We start from the raw sequence: 25,176 nt of genomic DNA on the forward strand, positions 1-25,176 counted from the left end.
TTGCTTGATTTTATGTTCTGGAAACTTTAATTAGGTGTGTCCACCATGTGTATTTCTTTCAAGAAGTTCCATGTGCAGTCTCAGAGTTGGTGAGGGGGAGGTGGAGTGGTGTTAGTTGATATGTAGGGTCAAGGTAAACTTGAGGGTTGAGTTTTTGAAAACTTTGTGAAAAGTACATTTAACTACCTATTTTAAAACTTTTTGTCCTCTTTCTCATTTCTAGAGTCTGTTCATTGACTAATTATTGTCATATTAGTTTGGAATGCGTGAAACTCAGTTTCTGTAAGAATGTCACCCAGGATGTGGTTAAAAAACTTTGCAAAAACTGTAGAAGGTAAGAGAATGATGATTAGGCCGCTTGTATCTCTTTTAGTCATAGTCTCATCACAAAGTGAAGAGAAACCTTGATATTAGCTTTGTTTTGGTTTGTGCTTCTTTGTAAGTCCTCATGGTTGTTTCACTTCCTCCCCCTTTTAAACACAGAGTTCTAGCAATCATTAAATATTTCACAGAAACTACTGACTACATTTAAGACTAAATCAGATTTCATGACTTCAAATAGCAGGGAATGTATTAGTTCCTTTGTACTACAGAATTCATAAAACAGTTCTGAAAAAAAAAAACTTGGAAAAACTTAAGTGAAGTATCTTTTAGTTATTTTGGTCCTGTCCTTGGAATACTGTTGACTAGAATTATATAAACTTGTGAAAGAAAAACATTTCAAGACTTATCTGAGTTCAAGTGACCACTTTAGGTGTCAAAGTATTTAAAAAACAATTTCATTGGTCCTGGTCTACTTGGTGAAGTGTGAGGGTTTTGATTGAAGTCTAAGAGGTTTGTCATGAATTAATATTTTATTCAGTGAGGGAGTTCAGACAACAAATGGGAGGAATCCATAGAGCAAAAACTTCTATATGGAACCCTGGGACATTTTAGGTTTCAAAACCAACAAGACAATGGAACAATTTGAAGAAATGTAGTTTGCCAATTGTAAATTTCTTATAAAAATTAACTAATAAGTTATTGTAATAACTGGAAAACAGGCATTGAGAGCTTAAAAGACATAATGAAATCTACATTGTTTTTAAAAAATCATCTCAAAAGGCATGGCATTCTTAACAAATGTGTTGGTGGGCAAAGAAATCTGTCTACTACTTCTCATTGTGTGGTGCAAATGTGACCTCTTATTTTTTTAAAAGCTAGCTTCCATTTTATTCACCCATCTTCTCTAACACAAACGACTTGCAAATTAAAATATACTTATAACATTAGAAGCCTTGATTCTGTATTTCCAATTACTATATTACTAAGAAATTAGTGTTCATTGCTAAGCTGAGACTTCCAGGGTATTGGCTATTTGAGTATTTCATCCTTTGAATACTGACTTCTATAATGCTTTCCAGAGGAATAGGAATGGTTTTAGAATTTTATAGGTATCTTTCTGATTGATCTAGTTTGACTCATTTTGCACTCTGGGAACGGGAGCTTTCATCTTTTTTAGTTTAAAAAAAGATATTAATATTTTATCATCTCATATTATAGAATTGAGAACAACTTTCTTACCACAAAGAAATGTACAATTCAATATTATTTTGGACGAATATAAATGTATCTCTGATCTAACAATGCAAATATTGCATTCTCTGGAGCAAAAAGTAATTTTTGAGTGTTTGAGATCAAATGCATTGGCTTCCCTAGGAAGAAATCCATTGTGGCCTTAGAACATGATCTGTTTATTGTTAAGATATAAATTTATTTTTGGGAATATGAAGCTGAGTGTGTCCTAAGCAGTTATAAAATAATTAGTAATGACAGAAAATATTGACATAATTATCATTCCAATATTACCAACATTAAAACACACATAACTGCCTAATTATTGTTTATAATTATTTATAATTTATAAATTCTACCTACTTTCAAAAGGCTTTGGGACATTTCTAAAGTTAAAAACAAAACATGTACACACACACATATAACTGAGCAATTCAAAGTTACAACAAAAAAGTTTGATTAGAAACCAACTAGAGAAAGAGTAGAAATGAAATTGAGATTAAGATGAGTCCCATAGTTAAACACTAAATATAAGTTTGGAACTGCTGGCAGAGTGGGCAAAATGAGATAAACTCAGTCCTTTCTGCTTTCTAAAAGGGAGTCTAGTAATTATTCACTAAAGGCAAAGTTAATACATTCTAAGAAGAATTTATCATAGGGTTCTTCTAAAATACTGAGAAACTGAAAAAATTGAACAATCACAAAAAACTGGACAAGATTGTGGTCAGTCAGTATTCTCTTACTTTTCAAAACATTAAATAAGTTGCCATTAATAGAATATCCACATCTTTCCTTCATTCTACCACAATTCCCTTGTGATGACTACATTTTCCCCCTGTAAGTTGAATTACTGTGTTTATTGGTTTTAAAAAAATTTTAGAGACGCTGAAGGTAGAGGATTGGTTTGAAAATGAGGAGATTCTTGTCTAATGCATTAAGTTAACTTATGCTATGAGAGGAGTAAAGCATGTGCTTCCCTCACTTCTTCATATACAGTAAAGGAGGGTTGGTGACTTTTTTTGTAAAGAGCCAATGAAACTATGTATTAGGCTTTGCAGCTTAAATATCTGTTGCAACTACTCAGCTACAGCATGAAAGTGAATGGGCATGACTGTGTTTCTATAAAGCTTTATTTATAAACAGTGATTATCTCTCTCATAGGGCCCAACACATTTTACCTTTGGAATACAGCTGGTCTTTATTTCATATATTCTCATCATTCACTCACTAATATGACAAACTTAAAAAATATACTTGTTATTCTCAAGTTTGATGTGGCCTTTCTCATTTGAGAAACATAAAGTATTAGTCAAAGTAATTTTAAAGACTTTTCATATATTTATCACACTAAGAATCTAGGCTCAACTGTATCCCCTCCACAATTTGAAGAAATGTAGTTTGCCAATTGTAAATGTAGTGTGCCATTTCTTCAAATTTTATTATAATCTGGTCTTTTCTTTTCTTTTTCTTTTTTAGATTGAAGATTCTCCATCTTTATGGCTGTAGCCTCACTTCTGACCTGGTCAAAGTAAAAGAAACTTACAAAAGAGTTGAGATATTTCATGACATTTCTGCCCTTACTTGCTAACATTTTTACAAAAGCAGAATTTTTAGAAACAAGGACTTTGAAAAATATACTTAGTTAAAAATGTCCAGAAATTTCCCCAATTAAAATTAGATATAAATTATTTTTGAACTTAGATAGAGATAGGTAATGAAGTAATAATTGCTTGTGAAATTTTGTCATTTGGTTACCCGAATAATGCATTTTGTATGCCAAATTACCTTTCCCCCAATAATGATAAAGTGAAAAAGCCGACATTTTAAATATTGGTATTTAATGGATTAATGGATTAATTTTATTCATATGATTATTAATTGGTACATTGTAATCTAGTTTTCTTCAGTCACTCAATGTATTCTGAGAGAAAAATAAGTCAGATGACTCTGGAAGGAATGTTTTCTCTTTTATATCCTTGCTCATGATTTTATATGTTCTATCACAATGTCAAATGTATTGATTTCTTCAAGGTTGGCAAGGGTGTGGAGAACCTAGAACTCTCTTACGTGCTGGTGGGAGTGCAAAATTTCAATCACTTTGGAAAGCACTAAGTTGCTTCTGAAGTTAAACATATACCTACTGGGCTACCCAACAATCTCACTAGAAATTTACCTAACACACATATGTTCCCTTGAAGAAAGATATGAACAGAAACCTTATAGTAGCTATATTCATAATAGCCCAAATCTGGAAATACTCCAAATGTCAATTAACAAAGTTATGGATAAACACATTGTAATATGTACAATGTAATCCTACTCATTACTAGAAAGGAATGAATTACTGAAATATACAACAATATGAAGTAATCGAAAAAGCAAAAGAAGGCAGGCATGAAAAAGGACATCCTGTATGATTCTCCTTACATGAAACTATAAAAGACACAATCACATTAAACCTGCACCCTTAGGTCATAGCCGCAGGAATCATTCTCAATATGCTAGCTACTTCAGGGCCAGTAGAAGCATCTCACTCCAATCGGGTGGGACAGAGTCTTACATAGGATAATGGCATCACAAGAGTTAATGTCCCAGCATATTCACAGGTCCTGCTCACTTGGAAAAAAGGAGAGTGATTGTACAGAGCATGTACACCAAGGGGCAGGAATTTGGGGTCATTCAGCTTACTGGAATTGGCTATTTTTAATTGTCCAGAAGTTAAACTGGGATCAATCTATTTTCACTGGACTCAACTTCTGTCTCTACTTCCTTCATCCTATATAATAAAAGGCTAATATGCAAATTGTCCCCTAGAGGGCAGTTTAACTGACAGTTCAGCTGGGAGTTTGACCAGGAGGTGGGGCTGGCCGGCCAACTGCCCTCAGCTCCTCCCCCTGGCTGGCTCACATCTGTGCATGAATTTGTACACTGGGCCTCTACTATACAATAAAACTAGAGGCCTAATGTGCAAAATTTGTGCAAGGGGCTCTGCCCTCACAGCTCTGGTGCCTTGCTTTGGCCCTCGCAGCTCCAGAAGGTCATCCAGAAGGATGTTCGGCTGTCTGGTCTAATTAGCATATTACACTTTTATTATTATATGCACTAGAGGCTGGATGCACAAAATTCATGCAAGGGGCTCGGCCCCCATGACTATGTTGGCCACTTCTGCCTGGCCCCTGCCGGCTGCCACTTCATCCAGAAGGACATCTGGTCTAATTAGCATATTATGCTTTTATTATTATAGATAATTTTTTCTTAACTGAGAGGAGCAAGGTGTATAAGACACAGTTGGCTAATGTGGGAAAATGATATATGAGCTTTGCTTACATTATGGGATCAGAGGTTTGAAACAACGCTTCTCACTCAGTGCTGTTACTGTGCTCTGGTTTGCAAGTGGTGTTTGCTACTGTTTGGAGCATTATATGTAAGTTTTTACAATGAAAGATTTATCAGAGTCTTATAGCTGTCAACACAAAGACACAACAACGCTATATATTGATTACAAATGCAATATGCAATCAAAAAGGAAGTTCAACTGGGTCTATAATGCTGTATTTTAAAAATAAACAGAACAAAATACAATAAAATGTTCACATTTGCTAATTTCGGGTATGGGTACATGGGTGCCAGATTATTCTTTTCTCTCTTATCATAGCCACATGAAGAGTAAGTAAATCACTCTGATGTAAATGTGCCAACACATTCCTCTCTGTAAAATCTTCAATTTCCCCCCCATAATTTTCTTAGGGGCAGTAAGCCATGAGTAGATATCAGGAGAAAACTGAGACTTGAGCTGTTGCAGAGGTGCATATGTTTGAAAGATTATATACTGTACTGGAAAATAATAACATATCAGTTTTTGCAAGCCTTTTGGTGAACACAGTCACCTCTGAACCTTCTAATTGGTCCCTCAGTGATAATGCCATTACTTGGATATATCTAGTTTCACCCCAACAGGCTTATCGGATCTTTCTGAGACAGGGTAACTAAAATGGTAAGTCAGGCTCTGAGGATGGCTGTGGTACCAAAGGAAATCCTATAGGGTAGATTACAATGGGCTTCCATTAAAAGCCTCTCCCACCAGGAGAAGAGGAGGTTAAGGGCTGGTGCTCATTCTCTACTATAGGACATTGGTCCGATTTATGGTGTAGTAGCAAGGGATAATTTCTCATGACCCATCACTCCAGTCAGTGTCTAACATGTGGTTCCCCAAAGTATGTTCTCAAGAGCACTTACTCTGTGGAAACATACTTTGGGGAACCACAGAAGCAGAAACAAAACCAAAACAAAACTAAAACGCTTCCATATAAAAAAACATTTAGGGATAATTAGATTAAAATAGCTTTCTTTATCACATTCAAGAAAGAATACAGTAGGATTCTTTTCCAGATGTATCTGTGGTTTGGAAATGTATTTGATCATAAAACTCTTTTCAATGTTGTTCCACTATTTTGAGAAACACACTCTAAAAAGATGATCTTTGATTTTTAAAATTCTGGAGCAGCCACAGAGAAGCTAATCTTTCTAAAAGTCATGCTGATAAATGTAGACAAGCTCTCCTTACTTACCAAATGATGGGCTCTCAAAGGCTGCTCTGTTATCTCCGATTCCTTGCTGGCTGTTTCTGGATGCTGAAATAGAAAAGAAATGCCTGCTATGTCTTTTTTCTCCTCTTTTTCCTCTATTTCTTAAAAAAAAAAAAAAAAAAAAAATGAGAGACAGATTATATAACCTTGGCCTTCCCCTGGGCATATTGTTGGGTACATTCAAAAGCATTCCTTACTGCCTTGTGAATAGCTTTGTAGAAGCACCTCATGTTTTAGTTAAATAGGGAGTCCCTTACTCTTTCTAAAAATCAACTCCTATTTTCTTACTGATTTCCATGAAAACTTCAGATGGACCGTCAATATGCATTTGTGCCTAACAAATGTCTTCAATGTCCTCCCTACATTCCCCCAATCTTGTTTGCAACTGCTGAATGATATATAAATGAACATTTAAAAATACAAAAATGCAAACCAATATTTATGGGACTCCTTTGAGAATTTTTTTTATAAGCTAAAGATTCCTTCAAAACGTGAGTGATTCCTCAATAGAACAGACTAGAAAGTTCAGAAATAAACTCAAACACATACAGGAATTTAGTACATGCTACAGATGGTATTAAAATCCATGAAGATAGTGTTGAATAAATGGTGTTGAGACAAACTAGGTAGAAATCCAGAAACAAAGTAAAGTGAATTGACAATTCATACCTGACTCAGAATAAATTCTAGATGGATCAAAGTTTTAACTGGAAAAATAAAACCATGGAAACAACTTGAAAATAAAAAGCATTCCTTTGGCCTTTAATTGAGCTGCCATACACATTAAGTAACATTCTTATAAGTGATAAGTCACCGTAAAATAGAAAAAACTTTGATAGGAAAAGCAGTATCCAACTCTTCTACCAAGGCTGGGAAATGAGTTAGGTAGAAGAGAGAAAAGCTAAGAGATCTTTTATATTGAATATTTACATTTTGTCATGACAGGAAGGAGCTATAAAGTGAATTACATGATCAACGATGTCACCCTTGGGGGACAGTAGTAGCTCTGATGGAGACGAAAGGGAGAGATGTTTGATATATAAGGTGGAATTAGGTTGTAGAGGACTCTGATGAAGAGCTTACCCTTGGTTCTCTTTCACTGGGTAACCTCTGGGGGTTAATGAGAAGCAGATCTTTCTGAAAATCATGCTGATAAATGTAGAGAATCTCTCCTTACTTAACAAATGATTGGTAAGGTTCTCAATCTCCACACTATTAATATTTGCCTTTTTGGCCGGACAGTTCTTTGTTATCACAGGCTGGCCCTGTGCACCATAGGATGTTTAGCAGCATCCCTGACCTCTGCCTACTACAATAGATACTTGTAGCATCTCCCTCCTTTCAAACTGTGATAACCACACTGTTCCCAGATGTTGCCAAATGTATCATGGGGAACAGGATTACCATGGAATGAGAACCATTGATCCCTAGAATGACAGAATAATTAGTATTTAAGAAGTACTGTCTAGCTGTGGTTGTGTAGAATGAATAGGAGGTAGGCAGGACAGGAACCTGAGAGAATGTATTAGAGGCTGACCCATACCTGAGGTATGATATATTGTTATAGTAAGGGCCTCCAATAAAGTACACCCTCCTGTATCCATGACCTTGTAGTCAGTCTCCTCTTTGATGTAGGACCTGCCATTTGACTTGCTTTGATCAGCAAACAGGATACAGGCTGAGGCTTGAAAAGCATCTGTGCATTCGGACTTTTATCAGCACACAGCTGCCCCATGACAAGACCCGTGCCAGCCTTGTGAAGACCTGGCCCCATGGAGACGGTATCCCATAGTGTTGCCATAGACATCATTGTCTTAAACATCATTGCCAAAATAATTTCTGCTATAAACTTTTTCACTGCAGAAATAATTGTCAGTGAGGCAATTTCATCATTAGAGAGAAAGTAAGTGGTTCACAGTTTGGTTTCATTTCTCCATTGACAAAATTCTCAGAGTGCTCCCAATTTTATGTCATATAAATCTTGGCCAGATTACATACTGTACTGGAAAATAATAACCTATCAGTTTTTGCAAGCCCTTTGGTGAACACATCAAATAAAAACAAAGTTTACCAAGCAATGGCAAATATAAAAGAGATAGCTGCTCATTTACAACCGTCTTCAAGAGCATTACTGATTCTTTAGTTGGAAACTGATACCTCTCTTAATGAGGGAAGACATTTTAGAAAGAAAGAGAAATATTTCAATGCCTGAAAAGGAGACAAATCTTGCCCCCCTCCCCAAAGAAAGTATAATACTATGAACAAAAGACTTCAATGATAATGTCTTTTCATTTTTTGCAATAGTCTTCTGAATTTTGTTAATTTTTCATGCTTTGTTATATCTTTTTTAATGTTCCTCTTTTATTTCTGTTCTTTATCTTTTTTTACAGCCAAATCGCTTTACAGCCACTTAATTACGTGGCTAAAATGCTTACAGCAAAGATGTTTACAATGATACTACCTAGAACCCCTGAAGACACATAGTCCAGCCTACAATGAGCACCAGAACTCGAGTGAAATTATGAACAAATATGGTGGTGGTTTTAAATCCCTGTTTGTTATACAGTGATAGATAACAGTTACATTAGGGCTGGAGGAGATTAATATCTGTGGAAATGAGATGTATACACAAGGCATTTGGAATAACCCATGTTTATTGATTACTCTTCAATGAAAGGGCTTGAGGAAAGGGCAAAACAGGTCAAAGAATATAAGAATTTAGAAATTAGTGCAAATTCAGAGTGAGTTCAGGAATGGAGTTGCATGAGCAGTCTCGAAGAAAGCACTTCTGCCTCAGCACTTAAAAATATTAACTCATTTTGAAAAGCAGATATTTATTCATTGCTAACAGTAGTGATCTTTCAAAGATTCAGTTTAATAAGTATATTTGTATAGCTTTAAAGGTATTACAAGCTATCCACTTTTTACTTTATATGGAAAATCAATCTTTAGCATAAACAGGAAAGCACATACACTCAAAATCAATAACAATTTATATTGCACTAATGGTGAAATTCATTTCAATGTATTAGCTGTCCACTTGTATAGAACTATATCCACTTAGCGATTAGACTGCTAAGACCTAAGACTGGGCTTCTCATAATGGACCAGTTAAATTTACAGATGGAGATTAGCAGTGGTATTTACAACTTGACAGGTGCTTGTGAGTATTGACTGTGTTGATTGTATTGTTCAAGAAGAAACAGTTCCTCAGATGTTTAGCACTTAGCTCTATTGTTTAGGAATACTAGCCTGAAGAAATGTGTCAACAAAATTCCCTATTTTATTTTTAACATATATATATTTAAATATATTGTATTGATTTTTTACAGAGAGGAAGGGAGAGAGATAGAGTTAGAAACATCAATGAGAGAGAAATATCAATCAGCTGCCTCCTGCACGCCCCTATTGGGGTTGTGCCCACAACCAATGTACTTGCCCTTGACTGGAATTGAACCTGGGACCCTTCAGTCCACAGGCTGACACTATCCACTGAGCCAAACTGGTTTCGGCAGCGTATTTTACTATATTTTAAAAAAATCAAAGTAATCAGCAATAAAGAGAATCCAGAATGAGGTAAAATGAAAACACAGTCATAACTAAAAGAAATGATAGCAAAGAAAGTCTAAAAAGTGGAGGGAATGTATAATGTGAACAAAGTGAAAATAACCCAAATGCATTTTCTCAGGCTGTAGGACTCACGGAAAGGAACATATGCTACAGAAGTCACAAGGCAGAATGAAGGTCTCTTGTAAATGGAAAGACAAAATTTATTTTTATTTTTTTAGTCCTCACCCGAGGCTATATTTTTCCTTGATTTTTAGAGAGAGTGGAAGGGAGGTGGAGAAACCTAGATATGAGAGAGACATATCAACTTCCCACACATGCCCCAATGGGAAGCCGGGCTCAAGCCTGCAACTGAGGCACATACCCTTGACCAGACTGGAACCCACCGCCCTTCAGTCTGTGGGCCAGCAAAACTGGCCCACTAGGGCAAGAAGAACAAGACTTTTAAAAAGAATCAAAATGAAGTAATTTTAAAGACCTTGTACCTATAAACCAGTCAGTATAAAGAAACAATAGCCTTGTTGAAATAAGTGTTTAAGATCGAATGGGAACATACATTCAGATATATCATTTCCATAGATTTTTTTTTTTTTTTTTAAAGAAAAGCTACCCCAGTCTGGTAAACATGGCTGCCTACCAAGGATTTAGGCTATTACTTTTCACTCAGGTTAAGGAGACAAGGAGTGAGAAGAATTATTTGGATGTGGGAATCGGGAAGAGCTAGATGATTTCTATTGCGTACTAACTAGTTGGACTTGAATGTTGGACGGACATGGGTTGAATGGGGTCTTCTGGCCAATCTCACACCTTGGTTTGTAAGAAAACATGTATATACAGAAGTTGACCAATTCTCCAGAATTAGCAGAGAATAAAATACATAAACATTCATTATCTGGAACCTTAACCCTACCTTCCTTTTCCTTTTCTGTCCACTAAGTTCGCTTCCCACGGGTCATGCTAGCAACCTGTCTTGCGGGGGATCTAAGTTCTTGGTTTTACCCCAGCAAGAATTTATGTCGAAGGACTTGGCAACGCTCCTCTTGTACCTCCCCCGCCCCATCTCCCCCGTTCCAGCTGGGTCCCCAGTTCCAAGAGCCCCAAATCTAAGCTCTTACCAGATCCCCACCCGAGGCGTGGGAACCGGAGCCGGGCGCTCCTCCCTGGCTGGGCGGAGCCGGTCCCGCCAGGAAAGTGGCAGGTACGGGTGCGCCTGGACCTCAGTCTCCGCGGACCCTCCCGCGCTGTGCGCGCAGCCAGGAGCGCACCTGCCTGGCTCCTGGGCGGCGGGGGCCAACAGGGATCCCTGCGCGGGACCGGGGACAGTGTGGGGTGCGCCTCTGTGGACCCGCCTAGGAACCCCGCGCCGCCCAGACAGGACGTCCTTCAGGTGGCAGGTGGCAGAACCAGCCGGGCGAGCCCAGCTCCGCGTCACTCCCGGCGGCAGCGGCTGGCCCGGACTTCCCGCTTTCTTTCGCCGCCGTAGGGCGCGCAGGACGCCCGTCGGGTCCCAGAGCTCCGAGGCCACCCCGTCGGGCGGGATGGAGGTGGAGGGGGACCCGGAGGAGTTGGCCCGCCTGCGCTCCGTCTTCGCCGCCTGCGATGCGAACCGCTCGGGGCGCCTGGAGCGCGAGGAGTTCGGCGCGCTGTGCGCGGAGCTGCGCGTGCGGCCGGCGGACGCCGAGGCCGTGTTCCGGCGCCTGGACGCGGACCGCGACGGCGCCATCACCTTCCAGGAGTTCGCGTGCGGCTTCCGCGGGGCCCGCCGCGGGGGCCGGCGCCGGGGCTGCGGGCTGCGGGCGGGGGCCCCCGCTCTGCCTGAGTCCCAGGCTGCGTCCGACTCCGGGGACAGCGAGGAGGACGAGGACGACCAGGACGCGGCGGCGGCGGAGGTGCTGGCGGCCCCGCGGAGCTCGGCTGGCCCCGGCCCCGCCTGGCGGGACTTCCAGGCGCGACTCGGGGACGAGGCCAAGTTCATCCCCAGGTGCGTGTCTGGGTTGGCAGGCGGGAGGTGGTACAAATGGTGCTTGCTGTGCAGGCTCACTGGACCCTTTCTGCTTTGGGCGTTGCTTTTCTCCATTCACTAACTTTTCCAAGTCCGCGATCCCCGAAGAGTTAAGGAAAGGGAATGAATGCATTCAGAATAAGGGTGTGGAGGAGAAAGTTTCAAATGCCCACTTCTAAGCCCTGCGGAAGGTGCTTTGTGAGTGACAGGGGCCACAGTGAACTCCTGTGTACAGAGATTCTTTCTTCCAAAACATGGGCGAGGAGCGCGGGCTCCTCAGTGCCACCTGGTTATGTCATCTGCTGGAGGACTTCCGGGAGCTGGAGCAGTGGTGACCGGGCCCTTGGCCAATTTGGTCTTCGCTAGAGCACTTTTTTGCATGTGTTGTTTTCCTACTACTAAATAGAAAAAGAGTCCTTATTGGGCATGTATATTGCTGGACACATACAGGTGTTTTATAGAGTTCATCTGTTTAAGTTTCAGAATAACATTGGGGAGGGGGTAGACTTTTTTCCCCCACGGATGAAGAAACTTAGCCCCAGCAATGTATGCCTATAAAGTGCCAAGGGACTTGCACAGTTAATAAAAGAGCAGGGATTTGATCCCAGATGGTGTGAATTGAAAAGCTGTCTTTATATACAACAGAATTAAATGATAAGATTGTACAACAAATCCTCTATTCCTATGACTGACTCCAACAGGAAAAAAAAAAGAACATAATATAAAGTTACTAACTTAATTCTTAGCAGGAAAGGGGATGCCTGCTGGTTCAGGGCAGGGAGGGAACGCTGCAAGCGTTTTTTTTGGTTTGGGATTCATTTGCTCTGTCTCTGCCTGGTGTCACAGAATGTCTTTGGCAGCTGGTATCCCTTCTTCCTCAGGCACTACAAACATGTGAATGCTGTATCATGGTTGTTTGCTTTCTGCTTAGATTTCAGTTGAAACGTTATGGAGCTCTGGCTGTCATTATTAAGAAAACCTGAAATACCTCATGCTGATTGGCCAGTTTACATATCTGAGACTCAGAAAAGGAAAGATCCCTGGGAGACAGGCAGCGGTGGCATGGCTCACCTATTCACAGATTAGACTTGGGGGCCAAGGAGTCCTCACTTCCGCCTCCTCCCAAAGTCTCTCTGCAGTTTGGAAAGTACAGGGGACACTGGATGGAGAGTGACTCACTGCAGCGTAAGAGGGATTGTGTGGAGAAAGAGGGTGTGATACTCACCTTGCCTAGTTATTGACAAATGAATTAAAATGCAGTGTCTCCACCAGGGGTGTAGAAAATGTAGACATTGCTATCAACGCTACTCTTTGAATCATCCTTCATTCTGTCACTTGGTTTGGGGCCAGCAAATTAAAATGGTAACAATTTTAGGAATAAGGAAGAGTGAGTTGGCATCGTATTATTTTTATATATCTATGTACACGCACATATGAATCTACTTTTCACAGTTGTCAGGTCTCAGCAACAGTTGTTTGACATTTAACCCTTAAGTAATTAAAAGGAGATTCCTGGGATCAGTGTATAAACCAGAGCTTAGTATTATTGATGATCCTATTATTATGATATGTTTCAAACTCTTCAAAGGTTATTAAGTTTAATGGCCACCAGTGTCACCTGGTAGACTCGTGTCCTAAGCCCCACCCCCTTCTATGGGAGATAAACAAGTACAATATTTACCTTCCTGTACTTGTTTAAGTGGAAAAGAACTGAACAGAGCTGCTTCATCTGATTGTTACCATGGCAGCCATAACTGTTTTGGTAAATTGCATTACTTCTAGTCCACTTCCTCATACAGCTGCTCTCCTTCCCTTCCTCTCATCCAAATGTGATAAAAGTCTTTTGTTATTGATAATGTCATTGCCATTATTTCAGCCAAATAAATTCTGCAAACATTACTGAGTGTCTGTTTTGGGCTAGATCCAATCTTAGGTCCTGTCCTAGGTTCCTGCAGACAAAGAGAAGGACACAATATAGTGCATACCCTCAAGAAATTCATCCTGTGGGTGAAACATTTTTCAAAAATTTTCTCAAAAAAAGAGTTCTCTGCAGGAAACTATGTATTGTAGTCACAGCTTAACAGACTTCTGCAAACAGGAGCTTTCTTTGAAGTCTTGAGTTCTCTTTTTTTAAAAAATTATGTATTTGGTCATTTTACTCCATAATGTAGTGGAGTTGCTTTAAATAGAAAACATTATGTTTTCTTCCAAGGACAAATTGTCTTTCTGGAAAGGCGTGCTAGTTCATCTGGGGGCTTTGTTTCCCTCCTGGCACTCTCATCTTCCCCCTTGGTATGCTGTCCCATGCCTGTGGGGGTGGTAGAGGAGATATTCATGTACATTTTGAGGAGAACAAATACCAGATATAAGAATGGTTGGGTAGGCCAGTGTGGCTCAGTGGTTGAGCATCTACCTATGAACCAGGAGGTCACAGTTGGATTCCTGGTCAGGGCACATGCCGGGGTTTTGGGTTCAATCCCCAGTGGGGGATCTGCAGGAGGCAGCCAATCGATGATTCTCTCTCATCTTTGATGTTTCTGTCTCTCCCTATTTCTTCCTATCTGAAATCAATAAAAATATATTTCAAAATAAAAAGCATGTTTGATTCTTATAGAGGCAAAACATGGCAATGATTTCCATTTCAAAGTTTATTCAAGCTCCTAGAACAGAATATTGAGCAAATTTGGGTTAAACTCTTCAGTCATCAGTTACCATGATATTAGAGAGAAAATAATACTGCATTGTGAAAGGATGAAAATGGTCTCTGGGATGTGTCAACACCTTCTTAAGTTCTTTTCCTCTTAGAAAATGAGGTCTCCTTCCCTTAAAGCAGCGTTTTTCAACCGCTGTTCCGCGGCACACTAGTGTGCCGCGAGATGTTGCCTGGTGTGCCGTAGGTGCAGACAAGACAAGAATTTTATAATTTTTCACTATTTTGTTTACTTAATATTTCATAATAAAGTAATTATAAAATACTTTCTTTGTGTTTATTTGATTCCTATTCAAGAGAATTACTTTATATATAGTCAATATAGGCACAGAGTTAAATTTTTTAACATTTTCTAATGGTGGTGTGCCTCGTGATTTTTTTCATGAAACAAGTGTGCCTTTGCCCAAAAAAGGTTGAAAAACACTGCCTTAAAGGATGGAGGAGGGAGGTTTCCAAGCAGTCACATGGCCTGGGCATGTGCTCATGGTGGACCAGGTCAGGAAGGATCGTTACCACTTCATAGTAAGCTGGAACTAGGACAGCCAGCAGATGAAACCGGAATGGGCAAGGTGATGTGGTTACCTAAGAGAATTCTGGAAAGAGAAGCCCTCAAAGTAGGCAGAGAACTTCCAGGGAGAGACAGAGAGCAGACTTGTACTAACAGCCTAGCTGATCTCTGGTGCCAGGGCCATTATCTTGGTGAAAGGGATATTTGTACCCAGTAGGTACTCAGTAAATGGACTCAATTAATATTTGCTGGATGAATTGAATAAGATTGTGTCTTCATTTCCTTGATTCATATACTAAGGAAGCAGTTAGTTCATTCTGGATGCCTTTTTTTATTCAGTTCTTGATTTTTATCAAGTTTTAGTGAGAGCTGGTCATGGGGTTTAGAGATTGGCAGGGAGAGAAGGAAATGGTTTGTGTGTATGTGTTCATTGAGCCTTTGATCTGGGGCAGGGGGATGGCAGAAGTCATCTCTCCTGTGATTAGAGCTGAAACTCTCAGAGTTTTCTCATTTCCATTTGAAGCAATTTTGAGTGTCACTTGTGAATTGATTCAGTTTGATAAATTAGCTTAGAACCCCACATTCTCAGAGCAGAATCATGAGGGTCTAACTGGCACTGGAACCACCATGCTTTTATGAATGGGCACAGGTTCTGCCACAATAGCCAGATCAGAGATAGACCCAGGACTAGAGCCTGGAGTGCAATAGGAGGTACTGTGATTGGTGATTTGCCAGACAGGAGGTGGGATTTGGTCAGACACCAAAATTAGTTCTGTGTAGTCAGATGGTCCCTTTTGGTTTTGATATTTGAATTTCATTTCAAGCTAATACTTCCTTTTTGGCTTCCTAGCCCCAGATAGGTATTCTGGTCTCTCTAATCTTAGAGAACTGCTAGTTCTGGATGCACACACAGTGGCCAGCTTTTCTCTCAGCTTTTGGTGAGAGTTTATTTGTTCTGCCCTGATGGGTGGGCAAAAAGAAAATGGCTTACAATGGGATGCCATTGGAATACTACTCTCTAAGAATCTCAGACTCTTCTTTAGCTTGTCTTTAACCTGCAATGTTGATTTACTACTCATCCAAATCACTGTTCAAATTGGGTCCTACTGCTCCTGTTACTTTGAGTTTGTGACTTCTTTCTTGATTTCTTTGTGGTTGCATTGACTTGTTTCATTTGTGAAATGGAAGTAGCTACCATAGGTTAATCTGCCTTGAACAGAGGTGTGGAAGCTGATAGCTGAACCTTTAGAGGTCAGAATGCCATAGTGATTCAAATGTCTGTTGTTCCTTTTCCTCCTAAGATGGTATATACAATATACATTCTTGCTTTATGTATATCTTGCCAGGGCTTAGGGAGCCCTTGACTGCAGTATGTAGTTGGAAGGAAGAAGTGGGAAATGATTATCATGGGTATGCAAGCTGTTTTTGTCTGATATATTAGTTTTATGTCAGGTTGTAAAATGCAAAGTGAACACTAATTCTCAGAGAAGCTGTAAAGGTGGAATGAATGTATGGCACATATGGTTTCCTTGGAATTATTCTCCCCCCAAACAAACAAACAAACAAACAACCAATTTCATTGCTTCAATTTGTAAATATTTGGGGTCTTCCAAGTTATAATTATGAATTTTAACCCTTGAGACCTTAGCCTGTGCATCTTATAAAAACAAGATATACAGCCCAGAGTTGTGTGGCTCAGTAGGTTGATTGTAGTTCCAGGCTCCGAAAGGTCACCGGTTCAATTCCTGGTCAGGGCACATACCCAGGTTTCAGGTTTGATCCCTGGTCAGGATGTGTGTGTGAGGCAGATGATCAATGTTCTCTCATATTGATGCTTCTCTCACTTTCTCTCTCCCTTTTTCTTTCTCTAAAATCAATTTAAAATTTTTTTAAAAACACACCAAGATACACAAATGCAGTCACTCTAACTTGTTTAATTCTTTCTCTGGTTCACTCAGTATTGATGAGCTTGTCAGAGTTCTAGGAACTAGTGAGACTTTGTAGACCTGACCCTCATCTTCAAGCAGCTTATTGTCTCACCTTCTTAATTATCCAGGAGTTTTTGATACCTGAAGGACCTAGGATGCAGTATGGTGAATGGAAAAACACTTCCTGGCACATACCCCGGACTATGGGCATTTCAAGTCAAGGGTGTTTCTCAAATCAAGGCTATAAACCCTATGGGGTCTTTACATGTATGCTTGAGAGTCTTAGAAGACTAAGCATTTCGGTTTTTATTTAATGAAAGATAAAACAATTAATTTGAGCACATTTGGAGTTGCCTGGGTGACTCATTCATTACAGGTTTGGCCACACAACTTTACAACCTGCCTTGTGATTAAGATTGAACAGCATCCCACAGGACTACAGTCATTACTGTGGGTGGAAGAGGAAGACAGAGCAGTGAGTTTACTGTATGAATGACGTGTTCATGTGAAAAGGAGTGATTGAGAACACAGCGTTAGGTCATCTATAGTCTCAATGGAAAGTGATGAGAGAATGGGGTTTGCTCATGTAACTGTGCTCCAAAGAGCCACACGCCAGCTCCTGGTACCATATGGACATTGGCTGTGGTGGTTTAGTTTCCGTTCAAGTGCACCCCCTCTCCTCCCTGTCAGATTAGGTGAATGTTGCTGAGTTTGATTTCAATGATTTAGTAAATGTGTGTTGGTCTTATAAATTTTTGGAGCTGTAAGTATAAGGAGCTTATATCTGGCTTATATTTGCTCATAGTTTGGTAATATGATAGAAACAATATGTCGACTCTGGAATCCATAGGAAGTGTCTTCTTTACTAAGGTCTTCATATTTGTCAAAGTGTGAGAAATTCTCAAGAACTACGTTTAGGATTGAGAATATCTGTTTCTCTATTTTTCATTTTGAATCTATTAATACATTGTCTATCATTTAAATTGAAGGCATAATGCTGTGGAGAAAAATTCATCTTAAATTGCTCTCAGTCTTATCATTTTTCCACAGAAGAAACTCTTTTCTTGCCTTTTTCCTCCCTCCCTCGCTTCCGATTTATTTATTTGTTTATTTATTTATTTATTTTGTATCCACATGTGCCCAGGATTGCACTGGGCATTGACTTTCAAATAGTATCCTGCCCAAAATCAAAATTGCTTGGCCAGTTTCCCTCTATCAAGAGGTGATAGCATCAGTGAAGGTAGAGAGTGAAAGAATTATGAGGGGGATGGTCTGGATTCAGCTGTCACCAGTGGTTGGAAATCAAGCAGACCAATTAAATTCAGGGAGTTTCCTCCTGTCTCCAGTAGAGAAGTTATCTCCACTCATCTACTGTGGGGATGTCACAGCACCAGCAAGAGAGACTCTAGGCCCCTGTCAGATGATCTCTGGGTTCCCTTCTCTTACCTGAGGGTGACGGAGGTGATGGATGGGCTCACACTCAGAGGCCTCAGGGGCCAGGCAGGTGACATTGATTCAGTGGACTGGACCAGGAGGAAGCTCTGCTTCTCCTGGACAGTTGCTGCCATGCTGGATGTAGGCCCAGTGCTGTCAGTGATGCCAACTTATAAAGATGGTGAAAAATGCAGATGTTAAATTTCCAATTTTGCGTACTCTGTGAAGGTCAAAACATGGAGATGAAAACAATACTGTGTCCAGTTTGCAACTTCTGTTTCCTAGCTGTGAATGGTAAATTCACGCGTCACGTGTGATCTTGCTTTGAAGATCTGTGCTGATGCTAGGGCGTGGTTCCATGGCATTCTAATTCAGAGCTTTCTCTGTGCTCCTTCTTCCCCTTTCAAGTCGGAGAAACAGTATTTTGACCCAAAGATAGTCTGTTTTTATTCTCGCTCTTGGACAAGAATAATTGGCTTTACTCAAATTCTACTGTGTTAAGCGTTAGTTATCTCATGTACAAAATGCCTTCACAGCAACCTCCAGACATGCATGACCAAATGTTTGAGTGCTGTACCCTAGCCAAGCTGACAAGTAAAATTAACCATCACAGTCACGAAGGAAATTTTTCAGTCTCAGTTTTTGAGATTTCCTGTTAGGGGAGTCAGCTTTGAAAAGATCAGAGAGCATTTTTTAATGCCTTCAGCTTATAAAATATGTACCAGAAAACTTTCAAATATTTATTTGAATCTGGAAGAAATCCCTATACATATGTTATATTCCTCCTGTACCCCTTCCAAATGCCTCAGCACTTCAAAACAACATACTGAATTTCTAGGGCAACTTGAGACTTATTAACATTTTTCTATCTGCCAAGAAAAGCTTCGCCCTCCATGTGTTTATGGCTCTGAGCTGCTCCCTGGGAGAAGAGGGCTTATTATTCACACTTGTCTCTACCCTTCCATTCTCACCCTTCAATCTCATTCTTCATCTAAATATTCGTTATGCCAAACTGAGCGCGTCCGATGAGACAGCTTGGATTTAAGCAGCCTTAGCCACCTGGCAAGCCAACCCAACCTTTACATGGCTGCACTTTCCCAGGCACACTATGTGCTTGCTTGCTCATTTCCTTTCTTCCTTTCCTTCTTTCTCCCTCCTTCCCTCTCTCCCTCCCTTCTGCAAACGCTACGGGAAAGGCATTAAGCTAAGAAATCCAAAGGCTGAAGATTTAATGGGAAACAGTAACAAATTCCTTTCAGTTGGAACAAGTTCTTATTCTGCTGTCCCCAGTTGCTAGTTTTTGTCCCCAAGTTGGTTGTTGCTAACTGGGGTGCAATTTGAGAGGCACAGGGAAGCCCAGATACAAAAGCTCAGCCATCAGAACACCACTATTTCCAGGCTCCTATTTCCAGGACAAGGCATCATTCAGTTCCCAGGAACTCAGCAGACAGTGGTTTTAAATCTTTTTCTCAGGCTTTGCTACTCAAGGGCCTCAGACCAGCAGCATTGGCCATGCCTGAGAACTCTTCTAGAAGTGAGTAAATAAGTTATAGTATTTTCATTGCTGTAGAGTAGGGGTGTCGAACTCAATCAGAGAAGGGGCCAAAATCTAAAATCCAGCCTAAATCGCGGGCCGAATGGTTTACTGAACAGTCATAAACTGTCATTGTGATGGAAACGCAGCGGAGTGCAGTGATGACAGCGCGGTGCAGGCCACATTGCAAGGCCTGGCGGGACGGATTTGGCCCGCGGGCCTTGTGTTTGACACATGTGCTGTAGAGTATTCCACTGTGCAAAGTTCCACAATTCATCCACTTTACCTTTAATGAATATTTGGGTAATTTCTACGTTGTGGCTATTACATGTAGTACTGCAGTGAGCAGTTTTATCATGTGTCATTTGGTAAGCCTATGGACACATACAACGCATTGCTTTTAATAACTGCAAAATAATTTAAGCTTTCCTTGCCAACTCAGGAAGTCTAGTCTTACCCTGGGCAGTAGTGGCATGATATTCCTAGGATTTATGGAGATTGCAGTTCAGCTTGACTTTTTCAGTTCCTGTATACATTTTCAGTCCTTGCTGTCATGTTACAACTTACTATTGTCAGTATTTCCTTCTTTCTTGGGGACCTTTATTTTCTGAAGATTCAGAAAGTAAATGATCAGATATATTGGAATTGTGTTTTAAAACCGCTGTTTGAATGCAGGTTATCCCTAAACTAAGTCAGGTGTCTTAGAGATTTTCTTCATTCTCTCTTGACTCTCACCTTTCTGGATGGACTCTTCATAGTGCCAAGATACCTGGGTTTCAGATGGCTGGAGTGCCATAATGTTGAGATTATTATTTTCTTGCAGTTTTATTTTTCACGTGTATCTGTATTTTAACTCCTTTCCCCATTTTGTTCATATTGAAAGCTCCCCAAAGTAGACATTGTATAATAGTTCTAAGTGATCTTTTTAAAAATAATTCCATTAAGAAAGGTAAGCACGAAACATGGATGTATATCATATACATATAAGAATTAGGCACCAAGCCAAGAGTGGCTATGGGTTTATTCCCTTGGGAATCTGGACGGACTTACAGATCCCTCTTACGCTCCCAGTTGGTCACTGAAGTTATTTTTAATGTTCTTCTTCTTCTTCTTTTTTTTTAATTAGGGAAAAGCTACAAAAACTATACACAAAGGCAAACAGATACTACTGCTTTGTGGTTTTCTTTTTTTCTTGTCCATTCATGTGAATTTTTTAATAACTTCATTATAGCTTCTTCTTTAGTACTTAGATTTAAAGAGACTGTTCAACATATATTTCCATTTTGTTTAGTAGCTTTGGGGCCAGACAGGGTATGTTACCCATGCAGAGGGAAGAGGAGAGCAGCTTATACCACAGGGAGCCAGGGAAGAGTAAAGGTTTGGGGTGGAAACATAAACTGAGGTAAATTTAAATAAATAAATAAATAAATAAATAAATAAATAAATAAATCACTTATCTGGTGAACCAGTGCTTTGAGATGATGACCCAATTGAGAGAAGAGTGGGTTTTTCTTTTCTTGGCTCTCCTGCAGGGTTGGGGTCTGATTCCTTCAGGAGATGTGTTTGCAAATCTAAGGCTTATTTGCTCTTTTAGTGGACTGGGGCTCTGGGAGCTCAAAGAGGGTTAGTTTTCAGGACAACTGATCCTTGTATAATGTGAAAAAGTCAGATTTTAATAGAATTTTTAGCTACTTTCTTTTTTAAATAACATTCCAGAAAATCACCTTTCGGTTCTTCAGAAAACCAAATGAAAAAAATAATTAAATTCCTGCAGGTTACTGGGGAAGCAATGAAGTGGACAGGTGATGAGCAGTGGAGTGGATCTGGGGAAGCGTTTGCCTCGTGGAAAATATGCCCCGGGCCTGAGTCTCTCAAAGGGTCTTCGCTGTTGAAATGTGGAATTTAAGATGTCAGGACATTTTATTTTAAACAGGCTATGTGTTCAAGACGTTTATAAGAAAACCTCTTAAGAACTAATTTTGCTTTGGTTTGATATTTTTGGCCCATCTTTTTGCATAAAAGAGAGATGCTGGAAAGCATTATTGATTTATCTTTATGTCTGACGGGTAGGTAGCAAGGTAGGTAGATAAAAATCAATGATTCTTAAAATTAAAAGCAGACTTTAGAAATTCTTTCTAGGACAGGCCTTTTGTTCAGTAACTATAAAAACACTACCATGTACCTAAACAGTTTTAATTTAAGATAGTTCAAAGATGTTGTCATTGAAAAGAAATTGTCATTTCACTGCACACTCTTCCAGAGCAACTCTTGTAACCTTTGAGAGAGGCTTTTGAGAAGGCCAGGGAAGGTTGTGTATAATCTGCAACAAAGACTCTTGCCAGTGTCACCTGTACTCTGGCTTAAGGTTGATATTTAACTGTTGAAAAAAAAAAAAAAAGAGAGGCTATAGCTTCAGCACCAAACACTTATCCTTCCATATTAACAATGATTTAGTTAAATAGTCATTCAATAATTAGTAGTGAGTGTTTAACATATATTAAATACGAATTTAAGAAATACATTGCTGCTAAGCGAACAAAAATGCACTTATACCTCTAATAAACTAATTTTAGGAGATCAAATGTGCTCTTTACTGGTAGTCATGATTCTTTTTTTTTTTAAAAATATATTTTATTGATTTTACACAGAGAGGAAGAGAGAGGGATAGAGTTAGAAACATCGATGAGAGAGAAACATCGACCAGCTGCCTCTTGCACACCCCCCACTGGGGATGTGCCAGCAACCAAGGTACATGCCCTTGACCGGAATCGAACCCGGGACCTTTCAGTCCGCAGGCTGACGCTCTATCCACTGAGCCAAACCGGTTTTGGCTCATGATTCTGTAGTATATTCAGAAAACATCCTCTGTACAAAGTGCTAAGGAGCGTATTGTGAACAAATTCTGAGGTAGGCTTAGAGCAAGTTCGATTAATGGAGGATATTCTCAATTCCTTTTTTATTTTGTATTGACATGTGTAAATATTGACATATCTAAATATGTCAGCTCATTATTGTCACGAATTCTCTGTTTTTGTCTCCCTTTAAAGTTCTTTCTTTGAACGTTTCTTAACTTTTATGATAAGACGTGGCAAATACATTGTCTTCATTTATGACTCTTTTAAATGTTTTCTTATGTTTAGATGGTACAAATTGTAGGCCTTTTCAAGTTTATCCTATTCTGGTACAGAATATAAATTTAATCAGGTAAAAATAGGATGTCCATAAAAAGATTTTTTCCCCATAAAGTATGATGTTCCAAATCATAATTACAGAATTTTGGAGTAAATTTGTACGACATTGTGCCTAGCATTTCCCAATTTCCGATTGATTGGCCAAGCAGCTGCCTAGCAGCACTGCAAATCTTGCAGGTAGCTGCACTGCTGGCTCTCCAGCTTCCGGTCTTTCTCCACCACTATCTGAGACCTGAAGGAGTTACCTATTTCCTGCTTCTCTCCTGGCTTACCTTGTTTTATCAGTGACTATTCTGTTTCCTGCTCCTGAAAGGCAGGGCTTAGTTACATTGTGCCTGGAAAGGGTCAGGAAAGGGGAGATGGGTTTATCACTCATTGTCTTCCCATTCAGATACACATTAGTGAAAAGTTTTTTCACTGCACGTGTTTCACCGAGTACCAGGTGGAAGCTGGCGATAAAAAGTGCAGACTCACCAGCCTGCCCTGGTTTATTTTAATGTGACTCTTAATTCCTTTAATGCAGTATTAGTACACAGCAGCAAGTTACTGTTAATGTCCCTTTTTGGTTAAACAGAAAATTCTGGATGAAAGTTAAAGCAGATAGGATACAGGACATTAAGCATAAGTTGTGATTGCACCCAGCAAACCTGAGAAGGTGACATGACAGATATCTAAAAGGAAGTTTTGCATAGAAACCGATACGGCACTCTAGATTTTCCTCCCCAAGCCATACCTTTCCTGCCAGAATAGAAAGACATTTCAGTGAAAAAAATAACTGCAATACACCTACACTCACTACTAACCTTACTAGATTATGCCTGCATTGAGCTTGACTCCAAGTAAGTTGATAAAAATGCTGGGGGAGTGAGTGTGTATTATAAGAAAACTATTCTTAAGAGGTGCTTATTCTCACATGTACTTGTATACATATATGGCACTGATAATGTGATATTCACACATGAAAAACTTGATATAGACCTAGGGACAGGACATGAATGAAACCTGTTTTCAGGGTATTGAATGGTTAGGTCTGCATTACCTCACCCCCATTCCTATGCTCAGGGTCTGTGCCAATATACAGGGATCACAGTAAGGCCCATTGGCTCTCTGCCTGTTTGTATAAATATAGTCTTACTGATGCACAGCCAAACTCATTCATTTATGTGTCATGGATGGCTATTTTCATGCTGCAATGGCAAAGCTGAGTAGTTGCAACAGATAGTATTACTGTTTTCTATCCGGTGCTTTACAGAAGAGATTCACTGACCCTTGGACTTTAACCTTGCAGAATGACTTCAGGCACGACCCAGTTCTCATTTTTTAGGTTCCCCATGCACTGACACACATCACACATGAGACAACATGTCTGTCCATGGGCTTCCACACTATGTCACACCACTGACTTCCTTTTAGATCTTTCCCAAGACACAGCACAGAACCTGACAGGAGAGAACCATCTGCTTCTCTCTAACTCATTTGGGTAACAATGGGTGATGTTTATCGATTACTCTTACAGTTCCTTGTATGGTTGTATGTACTTCAGTAGGATTAATCCTTACAACACTGTGTGGCAGATCCCATTACTACACTCACATGGTGACTGAGGAAACTGAAGCCTAGGAGGTTAAGGGTTTTCTCTGGGTCACAGAGCCAGGATGTGGTGGGGAAGCACTTGAACTGAGTCAAGTGGTTCCACTGACCCTGTGTACTTGTCATTCATGACTTAAGAAGCCCTCAGCTGCTTTGAGTGCAGCTTCTCTCAACCCTCAACACAATGCCCCTTGCTGTTTCTGTCTCCTTTCCCCCTCCACTGGCAAATTCCCAGAACAGAAAGTGCCGAAATGTCAGTGATCTTAAACGGAAAGCAGTTTTCTATTTGAAATCCATCTAGACTTTGAATAAATCTAGGTACTAACATATCTATGTTCCAGAGAGTTTTCATTGCAAAATTCTTTGGGAAATATTACTCAAGCAAGTACTTAGTAAAATATTTTGCAGGGTGATGTGGCTCTGGAAGGAGTTTCACCTGCAGGAGATGTCTCTGGGCAGAGGGCCCTGGGTGAGGTGCTGATGCTGGAATACCTGGACTAGGTCAGCCTTTGATGGAGCAGCAGCAAAACTGCCGGGAAAAGCCTGGGGCACTGGGCTGACTTGTCTTTCCC

General features: G+C 39.9%; 1 protein-coding gene and 1 long non-coding RNA gene across 4 annotated transcripts in view; both read left to right on the plus strand.

Moving 5' to 3' along the window:
• Positions 1 to 228: 228 nt before the first annotated feature.
• On the plus strand, positions 229 to 3,108 carry LOC123652178. The gene is made up of 2 exons (XR_006741336.1): positions 229 to 334; positions 3,031 to 3,108. It is a non-coding gene; the product is annotated as an uncharacterized LOC123652178 (long non-coding RNA).
• A 7,820-nt stretch (positions 3,109 to 10,928) lies between these two features.
• The window catches only part of RASEF (RAS and EF-hand domain containing), a 50,055-nt gene continuing 35,807 nt past the window's right edge, over positions 10,929 to 25,176 (plus strand). Inside the window, exon 1 of one of the 3 annotated variants that reach the window (XM_036433689.2) lies at positions 10,929 to 11,688. In XM_036433689.2, the coding sequence (XP_036289582.1) occupies positions 11,246 to 11,688 (443 nt within the window). In that variant the 5' untranslated portion in view covers positions 10,929 to 11,245. The remainder of the gene's footprint in view (positions 11,689 to 25,176) is intronic. The other 2 variants (XM_036433688.2, XM_036433686.2) reach the window with 2 other exon arrangements.

This window comes from Pipistrellus kuhlii, unplaced genomic scaffold (genome assembly GCF_014108245.1).
Source record: "Pipistrellus kuhlii isolate mPipKuh1 unplaced genomic scaffold, mPipKuh1.p scaffold_m20_p_12, whole genome shotgun sequence".
NCBI lineage: Eukaryota > Metazoa > Chordata > Mammalia > Chiroptera > Vespertilionidae > Pipistrellus > Pipistrellus kuhlii.